At 37.5% G+C, this 22610-nt stretch overlaps 1 protein-coding gene across 6 annotated transcripts in view; it reads right to left on the reverse strand.

The window, feature by feature from the left end:
* The window catches only part of AFF2 (ALF transcription elongation factor 2), a 393556-nt gene that overhangs the window by 69073 nt on the left and 301873 nt on the right, over window positions 1-22610 (reverse strand). For all 6 annotated transcript variants that reach the window (XR_013998027.1, XM_081125977.1, XM_081125975.1 and 3 more), the window contains 2 exons: window positions 21675-21771; window positions 10003-10040 (listed from right to left, as the gene is read on the reverse strand). Coding sequence is in view for 5 of the 6 variants with exons in the window: in XM_081125977.1 (XP_080982103.1) it covers window positions 10003-10040; window positions 21675-21771 (135 nt within the window). In the remaining variant the exon portion in view is untranslated. The remainder of the gene's footprint in view (window positions 1-10002; window positions 10041-21674; window positions 21772-22610) is intronic.

The raw sequence follows: 22610 nt of genomic DNA on the forward strand, positions 1-22610 counted from the left end.
CTGAAACATCAATCAGAAAGAATATATGCACCTCTATGTTCATAGAAGCACAATTTACAATAGCTAAGATCTGGAAACAGCCCAAGTGCCCATCAGTAGGTGAGTGGATAAAAAGCTGTGGGACATTTCACCATGGAATGCTATGCAGCTGTAAAGAAGAAGGATCTCCTACCTTTGGGACAGTATGGATGGGCCTGGAGAGTATTATGCTAAGTGAAATAAACAAATCAGAGAAAGACAAATATCACATGATCTCACTTATATGTGGAATCTAAAGAACATAACAAACTAATGAACAAAATAGATTCAATGATATAGAATCATGGAAAAGACTGACAAATGTTAGAGGGAAGGCAGGGATGGATGGGTAGGTGGGGAGAGATTAACCAAAGAATTTATATGCATATATGCATAACCCATGGACACAGATAATAGTATGGTAAAGGCCTGGAGAAGAGGGTGGGTTAATGGGGAAAAAGGGGGGCATCTGTAATACTTTCAACAGTAAAGATAAATTTTTAAAAATGTCCATACTACCCAAAGCAATCTATAGATTCAATGCTATCCCTATTAAAATACCATCATCAGCATATTTCACAGAGCTAGAATAAACAGTCCAAAATTTTATATAGAACCATAAAAGATCACACCTGTCAGAATGGCTGCCATCAACAAATCAACAAATGACACGTCCTGGCGAGGGTGTGGAGAAAGGGGACCCTGGTACACCGCTGGTGGGAATGCAGACTGGGGCAGCCACTATGGAAAACAGTATGGAGGGTCCTCAAAAAATTAAAAATGGAGCTGCCGTTTGACCCAGTGATTCCACTCCTATGAATGTATCTTAAGAATCCTGAAAAATTCATCAGAAAGGATACATGTACCCCGCTGTTCATAGCAGCACAGTTTACAACAGCTAAGATCTGGAACCAGCCCAAGTACCCATCAGTAGATGAGTGGATAAAAAGCTGTGGGACATTTATAGCATGGAATACTATGCAGCTGTAAAGAAGAAGAATCTCGTACCCTTTGGGACAGTATGGATGGGCCTGGAGAATATTATGCTAAGTGAAATAAGCCAGGCAGTGAAAGACAAACATCACATGATCTCGCTTATACGTGGAATCTAAAGAACTTAATAAACTGATGAGCAGAATAGATTCAATGACATGGAAGCATAGATGAGACTGATGAATGTCAGAGGGATGGAGGAGGGCGGGTGGATGGAGGGGGAGAGAGTAACCAAAGAATTTATATGCATATATGCACAACCCAAGGACATGGACAATGGTGGGGAGAGGGACTGGGGAGGGGGAAGGAACGGGGTGGAATGGGTCATTGGGGAGAAAAAGGGACATCTGTAATATTTTAAACAATAATAAAATTTAAAAAAAAAGGAAAAAAAAGATCCCAAATAGCTGCAGACATCTTGAGAAAGGACAGAGTGGGAGGGATCAATTTACCAGATATCAAACTGTACTACAAAGCCACTGTCATCAAAACAGCCTGGTGTTGGTACAACAACAGACATATAGGACAATGGAACAGAACAGAGGCCCCAGAAATAGATCCAGGCCATTATGGTCAGTTAATATTTGACAAAGGAGGTGAGAACATACAATGGAGTAAAGACAGTCTCTTCAATAAGTGGTGCTGGGAAAATTGGACAGCTACATGCAAAAAAATGAAACTAGACCACCAACTTACTCCATACACAAAAATAAACTCAATATGGGTAAAAGGCTTAAATGTAAGTCACAAAACCATGAAAATCTTGGAAGAAAATATAGGCAGTAAAGTCACATACATCTCACAGAGTAGAATTTTCACTAATACATCTCCTAGGGCAAGAGAAACAAAAGAAAAAATAAACAAATGGGACTACATGGAACTAAAAAGCTTCTGCACAACAAAATAAATGAGCCTCAAAATACAAAGGAACCCCACAGTATGGGAGAACATATTTGCCAAGGATACATCTGATAAGGGGCTAATTTCCAAAATATATAAAGTACTCCTACAACTCAACAAAGGGAAAGCAAACAACCCAATTAAGAAATGGGCAAAGGACTTGAACAGACACTTCTCCAAAGAGGACATACGGATGGCCACAAGACATATGAAAAAATGCTCAACATCACTTATCATCAGAGAGATGCAAATTAAAACCACATAAAGTACCATCTCCTATCTGCCAGAATGGTTACCATTAACAAATCAATAAACAAGTGCTGTGAGGATGTGGAAAAAAATGGAACCTTAGTACACCAATTAGTTCTTGATCTTGATAGGGTGCTGAGTAATTATTTAGTGGAACTGACATAAAACACCATTAACTTTTTAGGATTCTATTTCCACTTTGTGATTAAGCTATGGAGCACTGGAGGGGCCTAAAAGTTAACTGTGCTAGGAATACAGGGGCTTCCATGAGCCACATATTGACTAACCCATTCATTTGTGCTTTTGTTTACATACAAATTGCTCCATGTTTTTATGAGTTCAGTGTTTTTATATTCCACATATGCTATCATAGAGTATTTGACTTTCTATGTCTTTCTTGTTTCACTTAGCATAATGACCTCAAGGTTTATCCATGTTGCCACAAATGGCAAGATTTCTTTCTTTTTATGAATAATATTATATATATCACATCTTCTTTATCCATTTATCTGTTCACAGAAACTTAGGTTGTTTCCATGTCTTCACTATTGTAAATAGTGCTGCAATGAACATGGGGGTGCATATTTCTCTTTGAAATGGTGTTTTCATTTCCTTCAGATATGTTCCCAGAAGTGGAATTGATGGATCATATGGTAGTTCTATTTATAATTTTTTGAGGAATCTCCATACTGTTTTTTATAGTGGCTGCACCAGTTTACATTCCCACAAACATTAAGCACCTAGAATTTTGAGCAACCAGACTTGCTGTGCAAATGTCACAATGGGGAACCATTGACAGTGTTAATCTTGTTTGGTCTTTTTTTTTTTTTTTAATATATCTTTATTGATTTCAGAGAGAGGAAAGGAGAGGGAGAGAGAGCGCTAGAAACATGAATGATGAGAGAGTCATTGATCGGCTGCAGCCCGGAGCCCGGGCATGTGCCCTGGCCGGGAATCGAACCCTGATCACCTGGATCCTAGGTCGATGCTTAACCGCTGAGCCACGCCCAGCCGGGCAATCTTGTTTGGTCTTGAATCATTGAAGGATTAGATTATGCCTGGCATTGTTTCTTGTTAAGGGTATTCCCCACTCTCTTCTACTTCCTTGAAATTCATTCATTCTACATGTGGTAGTTCCATTAACCAAATTATTTTGATTAACCAGAGCAGTTTTTTCCCCATGCCTGTCAAATATCAAAAGCAGAAATATAACTTTATTTTCAAAGATATTTTGTTTTTATTATTCATTTGTTGCATTATTCTTGTTTGGGGGAATTTGAAGTATATATTTGACTTTTGTAACAGTAAAAATTATTTCAAGGATTAGATTTCAGAAGGCTTCACAATATGCTTTCACTTGAAAGACAAATCCAATTAGACATGAAGTTTCATTATGAAGAAACCGTTATATGTGATGACACTAGTTATTGAAAATTGAAATGAAGTGAGAGAAAGCTAACACCAATAGCTTTAGTATATAGATTCTGCTTTCTTTGAATGACACAAATAACTCAATATATCTAATCATCTCCATTATGCCCACTGGAAATTGAGCTCTGGTGATATTATACAAGGTTGCTTCTTGATTGCTAGAAATCCAAGTATTAAGTCATATGCCACTTACATCATTAGTTAAAGGCTTTGTGTGACTGCTGGATCCTAGGAATTGTTTTACTTTCCCTCTCTCAGTTAAACTAAATAATAGTAATAATCTGGGTACAAAATTCATAAAACAATGGTACTAAGCAGTCTTCAGAGACCGACATCTTGCCTTTTACACTTAATGTCTCTATTTTTACAAAGCTAGAAGTTGGCATTAGACATATTATCTCTGACCAAGTTTTCTTATGCTCCAATTAGTGACCTGAGCAGAGAGACTTTTATTTTATTTTATTTTATATTTTATTTTATTTTAATTTTTTGACTTTATTGGGGTGACATTGGTTGATGAAATTACATAGGTTTCAGGCGTACTATTCTATAACACATGGTCTGTATATTGTATTGTGTGTTCACCACCCCAAGTCAAGTCTCCTTCCATGACCATTTATCGCCCCTTTACTTGGAGGCTGGGTGAGAAGGGTAAAGGAATTAAGAAAAAAAAAAAAAAGGGAAGATTCAAGGACACAAACGATAGTATGGTAAGAGGAGAGAATTTTAACAGGAACACAACAGGGGAAACTTCTCTCACCTTCCCATTGTAAGTTTTACTTAAGAAGCTCAAGGCATACCCTCTGCTCTTTCCGGTCTAGGTCATAAAACTATCCTTTTTGGTATCCCTCCAACTCTCCCATTTTAATGAATCAAATCAGTTTTGAGTACTTTTCTCCAGCCTCCAGACTCAGTGTTACCCCAAGGTTACCAGAGTCCCGTTTTTCCTCCAAGAGACTCTATGTATTCTGTTTATAATTTTCTGTCTCCACTTGGTGAAGTTTAACAGTTGGGGTACATTTCTGAACTTGGGTCTCCTGAATAGTTGTGCTACACAGCCCTGTAAAAATAACTGGATTATTTTTATAATTAAAAAGCCAACACACAGTAAATGACTGATGCTTACAATGCTGTTGCTTTTAAAAAGTATCTTAATTTCCTTTCAAAATGCCTTAAGTCCACATTTGCTGGCTTGTTTGAGGTCCCTCTGCTTCACTAATAAATGGATGCATGGTTATTAGAGTGTTAATTCACCAACCAAAGAAAACATGTTCTCAAAAAATTTTTGAAAGATGAGTAATGGTAATGAGAAAAGCCAAAATGCTTAAAATTTGGAAGAAACTCTTTGTTATAAACAGAAAGTTAAAATAATTGAAGTTGGCATAATTTTTAAAGTACCTGCAAACTTGCTGACTCAAATTTTTAAAACATTTGATGCCATATTCTAAGAAAACAAACTGTTATATAAAGTTAGATAATATGAATTTAAAAACCAACAATGAATTGATGAGAATGAGGCAGTGGGTCTAAAGTGGAGAGAATTTCTGGAATATTAGGGTCCTGGACAGTCTACTATCTGGACCTTAGTTGTCTCATCTGAGATTGCCTAGATGATGCAACTCCAATTATCCATGAAATAGAGGGTGGCCAGAAATTTTTGCAAGTTTCATTCGCTGTGAAGATGATTGCTAGAACTTTCTGCATCTCACTATAGCTATCTGGACAACATAAAGGGTACAATTTTTATGCAGCTGTTTAGACAGGAGGTTTATTGCCCTCTTTCTTTTAACTACCCTTAAAATGGCCACAGCTGATTAGAGATTGACTATACTTTTGTTGATATAGGGAGCACACTGATCTAGTACCTCACTGAAATGAGTGGGCCAGGTGGCTTACCCAGTACTCTTCTGAGGCTTACTGGGAACTGCTGGCTTCATGGATCTCATTCAGAGGGACCTACTCCTAAATGTCCCTTAAAATCATTGAGGATTGTTCCTCATGACATTTGCAATTAATGAAAATCATTGAGTATGACACAGTAAAAGAGATACAGGATATGTTTTATAATTTCAGACTTTTTTTTTTTTCTTTCCAGGTTGACTTTTTAAATATTATGTTCACTTATAACTGTAGAGACTGGACATAAGTTATTCAGCCCTAAGTTTCTGAAAACTACCTATGGAGGCCAGACCCTCATGTGGTCATTTTATTTCACAAGGATTTGAGCATCCAATTATCTGTTCCATGAAACACCATGCTGGATAAAGGTGGCTTCTTGTCCTTCATTTCACAGACATATAAGGAAGAAATGATGGGAAAAGGCATTATATATGTGTGCATGTATTATATATGCAATATTTATAATGTATGTGCTTGTATGCATCTACATCAATCTTTAACATCAAATATTTCCTAAAATAAGTATAATTATAAAACAGGATTGCAAGCTTTATTTTTATAAGAGGTGGAAGAACCTTATAAACAATCTAGCTGGGGTCAGATTTATTTTTAATTCCCTCATCATCTATCACAGTTCCAGGAAAATCTTTGCAGCTATTTTTCATTTTCAATAATGAAATCACAATATCTATAAATGGAATCTGATTCTTATTTGTGAAAAACAACAACCAGGTTGTTTAACATTGTTAAAGTGTAAAAGTAAGAATGAATTTTATGCTTGACAACTGCTCTCTCTCTCTTTCTCTGGGTAACAGATGTCAACCTCAGTTAGATTCAGCTCAACTTATTAGTGCATGGCTTTTAGCCAAAAGCAATTCACATTTGCAGAAGTGTACTATCACATATGTCTTAATAACAGAAATGTGTTTTTTTTTAAATGTATGTGATAAGTCACATATGGCAGAAGAAATCTGTACATCTCTCAGGCCTGTTGTCACAATGAAAGCTTGGAGATAATTGCTGCAGAGCATGAATATACAAACGAAAGTCTCTCTGACATGTTATAGATCCACAGTTTGAACATACTAACCAAGCTTTGATACCGGCACGGTTCCAATAGACTGAGAAATACACCAGCATCTCTTGCCCTGATCACTGATCTTAAGAACATTTAATCTTGATTCTTACCCTCAAAGGTAATATTTAATGTTTCAAGGTAAAGTCATTAGTGTATTCAAGTATCTTATGTGCTTACATTCACTAAGCATAAATTTAATTTTTCTTTTATATGGAGTATAATTAATGTGTACCACAGTCTCACTATGTTGATGAAAGAAACTTACAACCATGAAGGTATTAAAAATAAACTAAACAAGTTGTTGAGAAACAGGGAAGGGAATGTAAATCTTTAGACAAGAACATACACAAACTAAATGGGTATTGTGAATCATTTACCATCACTCTAATTGAAAGCTTACTTAGCCTTAGTTAGATATTGGGAAGTAACTGAATTTTAGAAAATGCATATACCTTTTGCAATATATCCATCTACACACAACTTGGAAAACTAGCAGTATGCTCTAGCTATGTGTTCACTGGTTTATGAGGTGAACACACCCTATCAAAGATGGTGATTTAAGAGTGATCTCTTTGCACTGAATGAGAATTGGGTGGTACATCGGCCTCAGAAATTCCAGAACAAATGATAAGGGCTCAGTAAATACCTACTCAATGTTTTAAAGGGAAGAAAAAGAAAGGGTTGATAGTTTAACATTTAGAGTCATGGAAGAGAAGGTTTCAGCAAACTTATCGGGTAAGGGGACACATAGTAAACATTTTGGGGTTTGTGGTCTATACAATTTCTGTTGCAACTACTCAGCTCTGCTACTGTAGCACAAAAGGAGCCACAGACAATGTGGAAACAAATTAATGTAGCTGTGTGCCAATAAAACATTTTTTGTAGACATGGAAAGTTGAACTTCATATAATTTTCACATGTCACAAAATATTCTTTTGATTTTTTCTCAACCATCTGCTAAACACTGTGTCAGAAGATGACATCCAATCTCACATGTGATCACCTTCACCAATCTGTGTTCATACTTTACTTGTAAATGATGCCTCCAGACCTCTACTTTTCCAGAAAGACTACCCATTTTCTATTGTATGCTCAAACAATCAAATGTTAATTCTTGTATAAAAAATCAAGCCAGTAACTGATCAGAGGCAAAGAAGCCAGAATGAACCAGAACAACATGTGAATACTTTACATGTGGCATGATTCAAGAATAAGAGACTGAAAGATTTGTTCAGTTAGAACACATGGGCTCTTCTGATCTGATACTCCACTAGTATAGAGCCACCAGTCTCATTAACCTCCCAGGCCAGGCTCCTGAAAGGACTATTTTTTGGGATGTGTCCCATTTGTTTACTTGTTCATTCATTCAGAATACATGTATTGAACCCTTACTCTACTTGGGGTCCCCATGCAATGTGTATAACTGAAATTCTGTGGCAGACATCAGAAATGGAAAGAGGACCACTATACATCAAACATTTTAAAACTCCACTTCTGCTCTACTGTCAGGCTGTGTAATTGAGCCATGATGTGGAATTTCTGTCCTTGAGTTGAGGTCTTGAAGAGACCTCTCTACTTAATGTGCCCCAATGATTGTGGTTAGGCAAGTGAGTTAGGTATTGTGAGCCCCAGTGCAACAGGACACCCAAACTCACACTGAGAACAGTATCTTATCATATTAGAAGACAATTCTAAGCCTCTATCAGATGACTGTGACAAAAGTTTATTACAAAGCAGATTTTCAAATATATTTACAAGTATAAAGTTCCATATTCTATTACTAATTGTTTGGCTCTTCTAGTTTTTCTGTTTTCTCTTTAGAATACTCCTTAAAGTGCTAGACATTAAAGTTGCACTGTGAATTAATAAGAGCCCATAAAAACATAATTAGCTATAGGGTTGAGTCGTCACAAGGAGCAGAGAGAAAACTAGTCCCACTTCCCAGCCACTCATGCAGCCCCACACACTACCAATAGGCAGTCCTGTGCATGCAAAGACGAGGTTGGGACTCACTTCCTATTGAGATGGCTTGAACTTGGAGGCATTTGTCCCACTGAGGGCCTATATCCTCCTCCAGTACTTGTACTATCCCTTGTGACCTGGGGCACACATCTGCATGTGGGTAGACCAAAGGGAGGGGTGCAGTCAGACTAGCTACCCAGGGACTACAGTCCTAGCCTTGGCCTTATTAGCACCATGCTCTAATTCATGGAGTTCACCTGCCATGGGTTCACAGCAGAGAAGCTTTCTGGGCATAGATAGAAAAGAAGTCAGGCAGCAGAGAAGATTTAAACCCCAACGGAACATCTAGAGAAAAACACAGCATCTAAGACTACTTCCATAGGATGATTACAGCAGAATACATCTCCAGACTACAGATGGCCCTCCAGAGGCTACAGAAGCCCAGCAAGGAATATTCTGTGGCCTAAGAAAAATTCAATTTGAGAACAAAGTACACCAAACCTTTTGGAAAAATAATTAGAATTTACATTTAATTGTATGCTGAACAGTACCCTGGTGACTTGAAAAAGTTAATTCTTTTGCAAAACACAAGCACCATTCTTGTCATTGGCATTAGCTGGTTCATTCTCCCAGAAACTATTAAAAATAAATGCACTCCCCATTTCTGCACTGGGTACCCACTATAATGGAAGTCAGCTGAGATAAATTAATATATATGTTTTAGGGATGTGATATTACCAGACCTATAGTAACCTAGCAGATAGAGCAGATCTTTTCTAGGCCACATGACTAGCAGGACTGGTATGAAACATAACACTGCAATCAAATGTCACAAACCCAACATAACACTGCAATCAAATGTCACAAACCCATGACAAGACAGACATCCTTCTTAATTTGAAAGTCTCCTTTCTGGAAAAGACAGGATGTCTAAGATGTACTATATTTAAAATAGTGCCATGCAGCTTGTTTATAATTTAAGAGTATACCACAAAGTGCCTTGGAAATAGTACTCTGTTAGCTAGAAAAAACCTTTGGTTAAATATACTATATGATCTTTTCATTAACAGAGCTGCGAGGCCTTGATGCCAAGATGCCAAACCTCGCGAAGTGGCTGAAAATCACTTGGCACATTTTCAGTTATTTATGTCTCTGTCATAGGTCCAAAGTTTGCAATTAAAAATATAATCTTTTTAGCATGTGCAAAACGCAAAGGCTTGAAGTACTATGCATTGAATATAGTTATAATAGTATTTGGCACAAGTTAGGGCACTTTGGCATGAGGACCACAGGTAAACAATAAAAGCCAGCCCAGACTTAGTAGAGATATTTCTGTTTATGTGTTTTTCTGTTGTTTTTCAATTGTCATGAATATAGATTAACTAAAAATCCAAGGTCTCTTTTATGACATTTTTTCACATGCATAGAGTCCATTCAAATTAAAATTTCCAACTAATAAAAAAATAACTTACTTCACAGAATTATTCTTAGGTTTTGCCTTTTGAAATGCCTGTAAACAGAAGGAAAAAAATGCAATTAGACAACATTAGCAAGCATAACCTTTGCAACTAGTTACCAAAACAATAAACAATATAAAATGTTCTTCAGAAAGATAAGGAGCTAACTAAAGCAGGCTGCTGGAGATAAGCATACTGTAGACACAGAAAGCAATTTTCCTTTTCCAGGGAACATTGTTGCCTGTCTAAGTACATCTTTCAGACAAGGTGGGCATTGTCAGGGTTGCCTGGAAAGTTCAGCAGTGTCCATAGGAGTGGCACTTAGATTCACAAGTGGATTCCCCTCTCCCATCCTTTCATTCTAATCTTCCCTTCATGTGGACCTCCTTGGGTTATGACAGGGGGATGGTAGATGGTCATTGGCATATCTTGGGTTTTAAAATCTGTGGTAGGGAGCCATTTATTCTGCATTACTACTGACACCTGGCTGCATCTACGTGGTGACAGAAAGGCTAAAGCATTCATTTCTAAAATCATTTTTATTAGTAGACACCACAAAAGGGCAAGGGATGACCAAATGCTCAGATCATTGTTGTTCTGTGGAACCTTTAAGAGAACACACACCAAATCATCGAAATGAGGAAATCTCTGGGCCTCTTGGTCTGCATTGCGTTACACATGGAGCCTGGTTTCAGTTTATTGCTGAACTCATTGATCTGTGTACAGTCAATTTATCATTCATGAAAAGAGCTAGTGATCTTCACAGTATATTAGAAGAAACAACTCAGATCATCTGTCATCAGCCCTCTTATTTCTGTTTCCCTCTCCACAGGGATTGCATCTCCTTCAGTTCTTCTGGAATTAAAATGTTGCTAAGCAACACAGCTGGGGGCGCTGATAGCAGAATGGCTATAGTCTATCAAACTGTTTAAGCACCTGGAGATGTTAGTGATGATTTTTTTCCATACTTCTGTAGCATAATTATGTAATCAGAACCAAACTTGTACTCGCCTAGACTTTTTGAGGGCTAAGAGAAGAGTATACTGCTGTAAATTAGAAAGCAGAGGCAACCAATTGTAATATTAGTGTTGGAAATCAAAGTCCTCCTCTATTAAGTCTCAGGTTCTGTTGCTAGATAAATACCCATTAATATTTGGGCACTTTCTTTGGCTCAGGTAGGCAAAAATCGTTTTCTCAACATATGTGCCTGAGGTTGAAATTTGGCAAGTGGTAAAATAGTGAGAAAACTAGAGAGTGAAGTAACAGGTAAAAATGATAAAACAAGGAATATGTGCTTGGCTGGCCCAAGTCATGCCTCACATGTACTTAGAATATTAATGCCTGTCCCTGTAAAGAACGCTGAAAAGAAGAGGCTGTACATAATGTGTGCGCGCGCACACACACACACACACACACACACACACACACACACACACACACACCCCTTATTTTTCTACCAGCTTTTCACCACAATCCTTGTTGATTTGGAATAGGATATGGTAGTGGGCTAAAGACATGTTATTGTAAAAATTACATGAATCTACTTTTCCTAATCCCTTAAAATCCCACCAAATCTGTTCTTGAAGACTTAGGTAATCATAAAGTAATGGGCGTGGTGTTCATGTGGTTTCCTTTTAAAGCTTGCTGTATGTGACAGTATGAGCATGCCACTGGCAAAAGAAGGGGAAGGGAAAAAGAAAAATGACATGTTTTTTTGAAAAAGTCCTCTCTTGTCTATGATTCAAAACTGTCAATTAGACCCAGTAATTTTTCTCTGATCAAGAGGAACATAATCGTGTTCAAGGTCAGTTTCTTTGAAACATATGTCTTCTTATACAGACATTGAATAAAAATAACTTCCTTCAAATTAATTTTTTTAGTTGCTTGGCTATTGATTGAAAATGTATATGGGATTATTCCAGAGTCCCAACATCATTGATGTTTCTATATCTCTCTCCAGATGACTCCTCCATGAGCAGCAGTGCTTATACCTCATTCCATCAGGAAGGCTATTTGTGTTTTCACTAACATTTTACCCTGAGTTTTGGAAAACATGAGGCTGCTACCTTAGGTGAGCCTCTTCTGTAACATGGCATCTTGAGAAATTACATGCCCATCGAGAAGGCACTTCTCTCATTCCAAGCAGTGTTTATGAGCTGATTCTTCTTGTTACTAGCATTGCTTGTCATAGTCATCCTATCCTGCTGAGCAGCAAATTTATTTCCTCAGGAGGGATAATCTGGCTAAGTACATGCTCATATTTGCTCACTCATTAAATATATCTTCCTAAAAAATGAAGGACCTTGTCTTTATGTTATATAGAGAATCCCTTTACTGTACTGAAGCTGGTACAAACCATAAAATGTACAGCTATCATGAAAAAATAAATAGAAAGAAAGGAAAGAAGGAAGGAAGGAAAGTGGTTGTCTATTAAGTCCCACCTTCCAAGATATACATAACATCTTATTTCTTTAGGGAGAAAATGATACATATAAGGCACTTAGGAAACTTGCTAGTCATCTTTTATACAGCGATAAAACTTCTTTAAAATTATTTGGTGCAGTAATTATGCTTCAGTAATTACATATCATTAACTGGTGTTCTGGTCCAATAGACAGTTATACTATATTTATAAAAAACTTAGAGAGAATCTTTTAAGAAGCATTCCCTGAACAGTTCTATCCAGACTTATGACAATAACCCCCTCCGAGATTTATAGAAAAAAAAGTCAATGTAGTATGTTTCCTTTTTGTTGAGACTGTCAAAGTGTGCACTCACATGGCCTGGAGATATGGTAGCAGTAGATTCATTTTACAAGGCTACATATTCAGGTACTGCTTTTTTCCATAATCAATAATAATCCTGTCAGTCAGGCATAAAATGTGATTTTTATCATCACTGCTCTATATGGCAGGTACATGTCCTGCTTATATAGGTTTTTCCCCTTAACAGATACACCCAAGATAGTTCTAAGTTAAAAGAGAAAAATTCAATGATTCAGATAATTTCAAATAACTGAATATTAGGCATTATGGAAATAAGAGAGAACAATTGATTGCATTGTTTTTTTGTTTCTGTGTTCTACCTTATTTTTACTTTTTATGGGGCTGTTCTGTGAGACACAGCCATACCTTAACTTAGAGCCATGTATTCATAAACTGTATCAATTGCCTAAGTTCAGATGAGAAACTCCTTTATTAACAAATGAACTAATCAGTGTATTCAGATAGTCTAAAATCATTACCTACTAACTTGTTTAAATCAATTAAAGAGACATATACTGCAAGCACTTACCCAAGTATAATAATGAATTGCTTAATTACAACGTTTAAATACATTTCACTAGAATGAGTAAAACAGCAAGAGGTTTGTATTATATCTTATAGGCTGGGGTTTCAGCCAGGATTGCAGATTAAGAGGAGAAAATATCACTCAGCATTTTGCAACACCTGGATGCCTGCCTGACTTTCTGACTTTACATTCAGGGACTACAATCTTTAGGAAAACACCACACACTATAATTAACCCTCTGGATGGGTGTCCAAATGGGAACATAAAAACATCCTGTATTTGAACCTTAAACCTGTAGGAAACAAAAACATGTTAGTTATCCTTAGAATATCGGGCTTATCCCAATTTAATTTAATTCATTGTTTCCTTTGCACATATGACTTAGGCCTGTGCTAGATAATGGGGGAAGGAATAGAATTTTGACAGGTAGAAATTGGAGGAAATTTGTTCCATGTGGAGGGATCTGTGTCATGCACTTAATAGTCACTTAATAAACATTGACTAGGTAAATTATTCGGGGATAATTGTGGAGTCTGAGGCCTGAAGACTACTCTGGGTATGAAAGAGTGCCAGAAAGTCCCAAACTCTGTGCAGAGGTAAAAAGAAGCCTCTGGAGGAAAAGCTGAGCTCCAAGATCATGTGTATCTGGATCCATCCTTCAACTCATGAAGCTCTTATTCACACCCCTAAGAGATGGAAGTTCTAGGGGACAATGACAGGGTGAACTTCCTATCCTGCTTTCTGGCAGAAGGCTGTGCCTTCCTCACTTTTCCTGTAGCCATGGCTTAACTTGATCATTTTTATCTCTCACCTAGACAATGACCATTGTCTCTTCACTGGCCCACTGGTTTCCCTATTCTCCCCATTTTATGCTCCACTTCCATTGCTCATTGAATTATGTATCAACTACAATTGCCCTGCCATTCAAGATGCTGTCAATGCTGGTTGAACAGTGGCCTCATAGCAGGTTTTACTTTTCCTTGCATATATATTTTGCTAATGTGGCAACCATTAGGAGTTTTATAATGTGTGCCCAAAGAATATGTGATAACAGGATTTAGAACTGCATGTATTCTATTGAGACTTGCTCCCTTCAGGCTGGCTATTTTGCTGGATATAAAACCCTTTAGCAAGATCCATTTATCAATTGGCAATTTTATTTATAACTAAAGTTTTGATATGTTGTAAATTAATAAGAAATACACTGTCTTTGGGGAAGAAACATATTTCACTTATAAGAGTAATCTGTCAACATTAATTCTCTAAGTGCAGTAAATATAAAGACACCAGGCAGAGCATCTCAGTATTGGCTTGAGTTATTTATTCTCCCTGTTAGAAGGGCCAATGTAAGTGACACTCACTCTGTACCCCTGGGATTTGTGGATTTGAAAATTCAATTTTCTTTCCCCTAGCAAATTCAAGCTCTCTTGTTCCTGATTCTAGGGGGACACCCCCACAAAATGATATGTGTCTTTTGGTGGGAGAGAATTAATAACTATTACAACTCTCTCCTTACCATGTGTAATCAGGAAAATCTGAAGAGTATTCTTAGTGAATAGTAGGTACTCAGAACACTTCGGATACCAGATGTGTAAGGATTTTTTCTCTTACCAAGCAATTTTCTAAAACTCCAGCTGGGATTCCTACAATTTAACTCCATATCTACCTGGAGATAACATCAGATCCCACAGGTTAAGGGCTCAGACCCACAAGACAGTGTCCTCCCCTCCTCACATGCCAAGTGCAGTCCAGGTTGTCATCTGAACTTCAGACCTATGAACAATAAATAAGAGGTTCCTATAGCCCTCTCCTCAGGTTCAAATAACTTTCTAGAGTGGTTCACAGAACTCAGGAAAAGAGTTACTTATGTTTACCAGTTTATTAAAGGATATGGTAAAAGATATATTGAATAGTGCAAGGTCTGGGGAGGGTCCCAACCATAAAAACTCCTCTCTCTGTAAATTTGGGTTTCATCACCATCCCAGTATCTGGATGTGTCTGCCAACCTAGAAGCTCTCCAAACTCCATATTATCAGAAATTTTATGGAGGCTTCCTAACATAGGCATAATCAATTATTAATTCCATTTTCAGCTCCTCTCCCCTCTTTAGAGAAGTGGGGAGGGGTAGAAATAGGGCTGAAAGCTCCAAGCTTTTAATTATGTCTTGGTCTTTCTGGTGACCAGCCTCCATCCAGAAGCCTACCCAGAGTCACCTCATCAGAACAAAAGACACGCCTGTCACCCATTCCTTATAATTTCCTAAGTGATAAGAGCATTAGGAGCATCTTTTGTTTATAAATTTTTATATCTAATATGCCAAGGATCCAATGAGATAATTCTGAGAAATATGAGTTATGCTATTCCATGCATTTTGGAAGGGTCTTCTGCTTTTATCTGCCCATCCACTTGAAATTTGAGTGGTTAATATTGGATTGGTAGCTAATCTCAAATTTGAACACCTCCTCTGTTAATTATAATGTTTATACTTATGCTCTTTGACTTTGCTAAATAAATACAAAAAAATTAATATAGCTACTTAAGAATAAGACAGATTCTGGCTTGGCCGGGCATGGCTCAGCAGTTGAGCATCGACCTAAGTGCCACAAGGTTGCAGTTTGATTCCTGGTCAGGGCACATGCCAGGGTTATAGGCTCGATCCCCAGTCGGGGGCTTGCAGGAGGCAGCCGATCAATGATGACTCACTCATCATTGATATTTCTATCCTTCTCTCTCCCTCTCCCTTCCTCTCTCTGAAATCAATAAAGATATATTTTTAAAAAAAGAAGAAGACAGATTTTGTTTTCCATTCAAGACAAGGCCCTGGGTGTTTCCAGCGTGCCTGGTAGCTTTTCCAGCAGATGACAAATATTTGGGGGACAGAGTTAAGCATTCCTTGGGTCCTAAATCAAAATCCTAGTAAAAATTTCAAAGCCAGCATATAAATTTCAAAATCTCACATTTTCAGTTTGACAAACTGAAGACTTGGAAACTTCCAATAAATGTAGGTACATGTGGTATATTGCCTGAGGTTTTTTAGGTGCAAATGACTCCAAGACAGAACCTCCAAGCTCCAGCCATGGATCTGGGACCCAAATTGGGGTGATGAAGGGTACCAAGAAAAAGAACATGCTTCTACCAAACAAGGAGTGTGGTGAGAGTGGAGAGGGGATCTACCTTGTCTAGCCACCACTTTGAACTCAGGGGCACTGACAAGGGAAATATGGTGATGCCTTTCCCTTCTGGCACCTCAATTCAAATCAACTTAGTGATTCCCAGGTTCCCAGTGGTGGCTGCTAATCCTCCTGCCATTCTCTGTACGGAGCCAGATATGCACCACATGTTCTTTGTGAAGAAAAAAAAAAAGGCTGTGGTCATCCTTGTCCTACATTTCAGTTTCTGTTTGTTCTTGATGCAAGCAGCACACCCTCACCAATATCTGAGTCAAGATCATTGTGAGAAAAGTGTTAAGCAAAACAAAATAGCAAAATGCTCATAGATGGATAATTCACAAATTGTAGTGAGCATTAGGTAGTATGCGGTCATCAGTTATGAAGAGCACAACATGTAAAAACATTGTGCTTCTCTATGACTCTATGTGCCCAAAGCATTTTTTTTTTTGAGATTACAATAAAAAGGCAATCTATGGAGATTAGAAATCAAAATATTTGGTACTAAAAGTAGAACACCTAATTACAATGAAAAAAATCAGCATGCATGTTTCTAAACACTCACAGACTTTCCTGGAGCATTTTAAAAATCACATCACACCAGCCCTAAGAAGTTTCTTATTTATCTAGTCTCTATGCTAATACAGCCAAATGGGAAACACAACCTTGTGAATATGAAGGCCAATGTTATTCTATTAACCTTATATGTTATCATATTTACTTTCCTGTATTTAATGAATAAATTAAAATGCCCTCTCATTCTTTAATTGCTGGATAGTTAGAGTATGACAATGTAACAATTTTTTTCAGCTACATTCTGCAGCCTTAACAGCCCAAACTCAATAATTTTGTGGGAGAGTTCAATGAAAGGCAATGACAGATAAACTGTTTAAAAGACTCTATCAAAGTTATTTTGCACCTGGTTTCATCCTAATCCATCTGTTTTTTCTATAGCTCTGACAGGCTGACCTCTCTTCCTGTATATGCCATGTTGATGTTATTACTGAAGAGGCCTTCCCCAGCCTTTCTGCTGATAATGCAGAGAAACCTTGGGGAGGTAATAACTGGTGGTTAAAAAAATAGGGACAAATACAGGAGGGAAGAGTTCCTGTTGTCACAACAAATGCATTCACTACAGCACATCAACTTCAAAAAAGCCAGTTGATAGCAGGAATAAAATTTATTGCATATTTTAGCAAAGTTTAAACATAAAAGTGGGCTGGGCCCAGCCAAGCATGGCTCAGCAGTTGAACATTGACATAGGATCCAGGAGATCACTGTTCAATTCCCTGTCAGGGCATATGCCTGGGTTGTGGGCTCGATCTCCCGTCGGGGGTGTGCAGGAGGCAGCAGATCAATGATGACTCTCATCATTGGTGTTTCTATCTCTCTCTCCCTCTCCCTTCCTCTCTCTGAAATCAATAAAGATATATTTTTAAAAATTCTAAAAAAAAATCTGGGCTGGAATTTAACTTGGCTACTATGTTTTCAAAGTATGATTTGCATCACAGTATAAGGAACACATCCAAAAGCTGCCAGAATGTTCTGGTTTCCTGCTACCATGGAATTTATCTCACTTGCAATTATCAAATAACAACCTAGCCTGTGAGCTGGCCCAACAGTAACAATAAAAACAAATAAACAAATAAAATTAAATGAACTATAAAACCAAAATAAAAAACCTGGTTTAAAAGCAAGCTGCTTGTTTGAGATAATTAGTAATCTTCAGAAAAAATAAAATTATGAAGTGTAGGGGAAGAGATATAAGGACACTATTTTTCTGTAAATGTTAATATCTTTGAGGTACAACTGTGCTACTAGAATCTAACAGCACACATATACCCAGTAAAATGCTTTCAATTAAGTGCACTTTTCTAAGGGTACCATGATAATCCTGAGGCAGAAAAAGAGAGAAGCTTGGGTTCAATAAAATTTCGAACATTGGAGTTACCTACAGCAATATATCCAGACACAATTCATTAGAATGACTTTGTGCTCAAAGCAAATTGTTCAGTTGTTTATCAAACACCAACTTATCATTCTAAGCTTTATCTGGAGTCCTTTAGCTGAGCCTGGTAACTAATTGAACATTTTTAGCCATAGTGCCCATTTTCTGAACTTCTAACTGAGCTAAATTAAGTCATCTAAGATGTTGGTCTAGATCACATTAATAAGACAGTATAAATATTAAAATGCCCTAAAGGTAGTTTCTAACAATACCTATTTTTATGACCTTTATTCTTTTAAAGTCTGTTTCTTCTAATGCTGATGATTAAGGCATGGGAAACCCATGCCCAGATCTAACCCAGCTTCAGAACCTAGCCATCCTGGCACCAGAGTATAATAATAGATTACGTGCTTAGAGGTGTGTAAATAAAGCATCATGATATCATTCAATGGAATATTAAGCAGATGTTTACCTGGTTCTATGAATATATACTGGAAGGAGCTCTGGAATTTGGTCAACATACATTCTAGAGGCCTTTGGAATAGATCAAATTATGGATAGCTTAAAACTTTAAAGACAGCAATTTTAATAAACCTGCCAATACAATTTCTTTGTTAAAAAAACATTTGAGACTGATTAGGCTGCTTATATTGAAAGAGAAGCACTAGGTCTATATCTTTAGATCTTTTATTGAACTGCAAGCACAACATCAATAACTGCTTCTCAGCTGTAAATGAAAATTGATTCCAGGTTTAACCCATCATTTTCATGGATTCTTTTAATCCTGAGAAACATAAAAAGAGAGTTTTAACCAAAGGAAAACTGAAGGTTCAGTACTATGAGGTTAGGGTATGCGGACAACTTTACATCTATGAACTCCCAAGAAGCTTGTCTTACTAGATCACGCCACTGTCCCACCAAATCCCAGTGACTCATCACTGCTAGCCCTAGATGACCGGCTGAAAATGGCAATTAAATAAGTGCTGTATAGGGATGAAGGCTAGGATTAGGTTTTATATCTATCTTGCCAAGAGCAGCATCCGAGAAGTAAAAAGTCAGTTGGCTAATTGACATCACATAGCCCTCACATCCCAACCATATTATTGATATACAACTTAAAAAGAATGCATTGAAACACATATGTTTATGCAGACACTAAGTACAAAACACTGCACCCAATTCAAACACTGTTCTGGAACATTCCACTGTCCAATGTCATGTGCAAATGACTATTTCCCATTAAGGGGGAGCTCCTGAGAGAAAACCAAGGTGAGTATAGCTTTCTTCCAGGGCAGAGTGAGAGCTCAAAAAGAGAAAATAAGAACTATAATAAAAAGGTATGACTCAACTCTCCACTCACATCAGCCTTTTGAAGAAAAACTCTTTTTAAAACCTATGATAAATAAATAAATAAATAAATAAATAAATAAATAAATAAATAAATAAATAAATAGTGTAGTATTCCTGGAGAGCTTGGTGCAATGTTATTAACAATTGGCCTTTCTTCATGGGATGTCTAGTTTAAAACTTGTTAGGGCTCACAGGGGATGAAATATTTTCCATATCCAGTGGATGTCTTTGTGGGGCAATTAGGATATTCAATCCAGTTCCTAGCAGATCTCTATGGACATCAAAGCCAAAATGAAGGGCAATATGTATTTGCCAATGGATCCAAAAGAGAGGGGGGTCTAGTTAATATTTTAAAGGGCCAGAAGGAGGAATAGCCATCATTTGTGTAGTGCTTATGGTTTTCAAAGCATTTTCTTATACACAATCTTTATTTGATCCTCACGGTACTCCTATGAGTTGGACAAAACTGGTTTATCTTAGTTAATCGGTGAGAGATCCAAGACTTAGAGGTATTGGGTGACTTGCACAATGTCATGCAGCTAGCATGTGATAGAGCTGGTATTGAAGCCCAGAATTCTAACCCATTCAATTATACACTTATTCTCTTGCTTTCTATTGTATACTGTGCCAGTGTGGACATATCTGCATTCTCTCCACATATATGTGGTTGTGTATCTCTGATTTTAAGAGTCACCAGAAGGTAAAATTTTTTGTTAAAAGTGTTTTCTTATAACCTTGAGTCTCCATAGCTGACTATTTGGTATCTTTTTTTGAGTATATTATAATTGTCCCATTCTGGCTGCATGCTCCATTTCCCATTTGAAGAAATAATACTTAGCATTTAAACACATCCTAATTGTTTTATTGGTGTTTGTTTGTGCTCAGCATGGCTAATACTGCTGTGGAGGGTGCCAGTGGGGGGCAGGGAGAGGAAAGATGTTCTGATTATGAAAAACTTGGAACTAAATGTCAAATGAGGAACTAACACATCTTGATACCGTGTTTCATTTTCATACACGCATTTGAAATGCATTCTCTTTGGATTTGTTATGTTGCAAGCCATAGCATAGGGTCTTAGAAGCTTTTTGGAAAAGGTTGGTGTGTACTAACTAAACCTGAACAATTTTGGTCTCCTTAGGTGAGTCCAGATGTAATGATTATGAATGAGATAATCTGAGGATATCTCCAGAAAGCTAGTAGCTTTTATATTCAAGTATGTCTGTATGAATGTAGCTACCAGGTTCTGAGAAAGCTTATAAGTATAACGTCAGCTCAAATCAAAGGTGTGACTTGGCTACTTGAACACATCATTTAATGCACCAATGCATTTCTTTGTATGCTTTTCTCCCAATCATCCTGCCACAAATAGAATGATTCTGTAATATTGTAGCTCAGACAAGAGGGCCAAACTTACCTTTAAGGTTTTCTGCATGGTTCAAATGAGACAGAGCCCCTTCACTTGATGCCTGGCACAGAGAAGGGGCAGCTCCATAAAATGGGAGCTCTCAGCACACCTCCTGATGTTGCAAAGGTATGAAGGTCCCAATTATAAAATGAGAGATATTAACTATGTTATCTACATAGTAACTGGAGTTACTAAAGGAAAACTACAGCTCACTCAAGGCAATACTTATCCCAACAGAGAGAAAGACAATCTCAATTGCTTACTGACAACCAATATTGTGTCTGTCAAGGAGGAAGCAGAGGGAAAAGGTGAAATCAGTTTTCAAGAGTTCAGTATCTCATTACTCCAATTTTAATGAAACTGTAAGCTGATGCAACCTGTTCCAGATATTATGCCTATCTTTGTTTCTTTCCCTTCCACCAAACACCAGAGATGAAGCAGGGGGTAGGCTTATGGATGGCAAAACCATTCTAGTTCCATTTGTTCCCATCCCTTTGGTCCCAACCAAGCCCTGAGCTGTTCCTACCTGGTAGAGCTCAGTGGCAGTGCACTGCGTGGTCAAGGTCTTCACAGGCTCAAGGTCATCTTCATCACTGCTCAGCTTCAGGTCGTCTTCAAGCATCCTACGAAAAAAGCAGAGTGGTGTTCATGTTAGAAAGTATCTTTTATAAATCATCTTCAAATTCACCTTACAATAAGGATAAAACATTGGAGCTACAATATGACAGCTGCAATTCTGTCAAAGATGCAGTGGGAACCAAGATTCTTTCAGCTAATTACATATTCGAGCTCTTATATTTATGTCATACTCTGCACACATCTTTCCTCTCTACCTTCCCTTAAATCAACAGGGACGAGGAGGACTATTTCAGCATCTCCAGAGATGACTGGAGTCTATATATTTTTACTATTGAAAGTGTAATGACTGTACTGATTAATCACTGTGGAGATGGGATGTGGCATTGGATCTCTACAGAAAAAGGTGTTCTGAGTTTCCCATGAAAAAATAAGGATATGATAATAGCCCCTAGCTATAGAGGCTTTTGTCAAAGCCTGTTGGGCCTCTCTAGATGACAGAGGAAAAAGGCCCAGTGAGAAATGGCCAATCATTAACTTTTTGATATATGACTGATCTCTCCCTGTAAGATTTGATCCAACAGATGTAAGCTCATGATATGGATAAGAAGTCTTTCTTTTCTAAGGCAAGGTAACTAAAAAATATGAATGGACTGAATTTTGGGGATGAACTAGCACCTTCAAAATTGTTTATCAAGCACACAGAGCCTTTTGTTTCTACAGGAATATTAATTCCAGTGAGTGCAACCCACTCTGTCTCCAAATTTGAGTTACAGAAGGAAGAGTGCTTATGATCTTAAAATTGCAGTTAATCAACCTTCAAAGGGCAATTGGTACTAATATATTTATTTCATAAATGCAACTTTAGACCTTGTTCCCAAGCTTC

Source organism: Miniopterus schreibersii, assembly GCF_964146895.1.
Source record: "Miniopterus schreibersii genome assembly, chromosome: X".
In the NCBI taxonomy this organism is placed as follows: domain Eukaryota; kingdom Metazoa; phylum Chordata; class Mammalia; order Chiroptera; family Miniopteridae; genus Miniopterus; species Miniopterus schreibersii.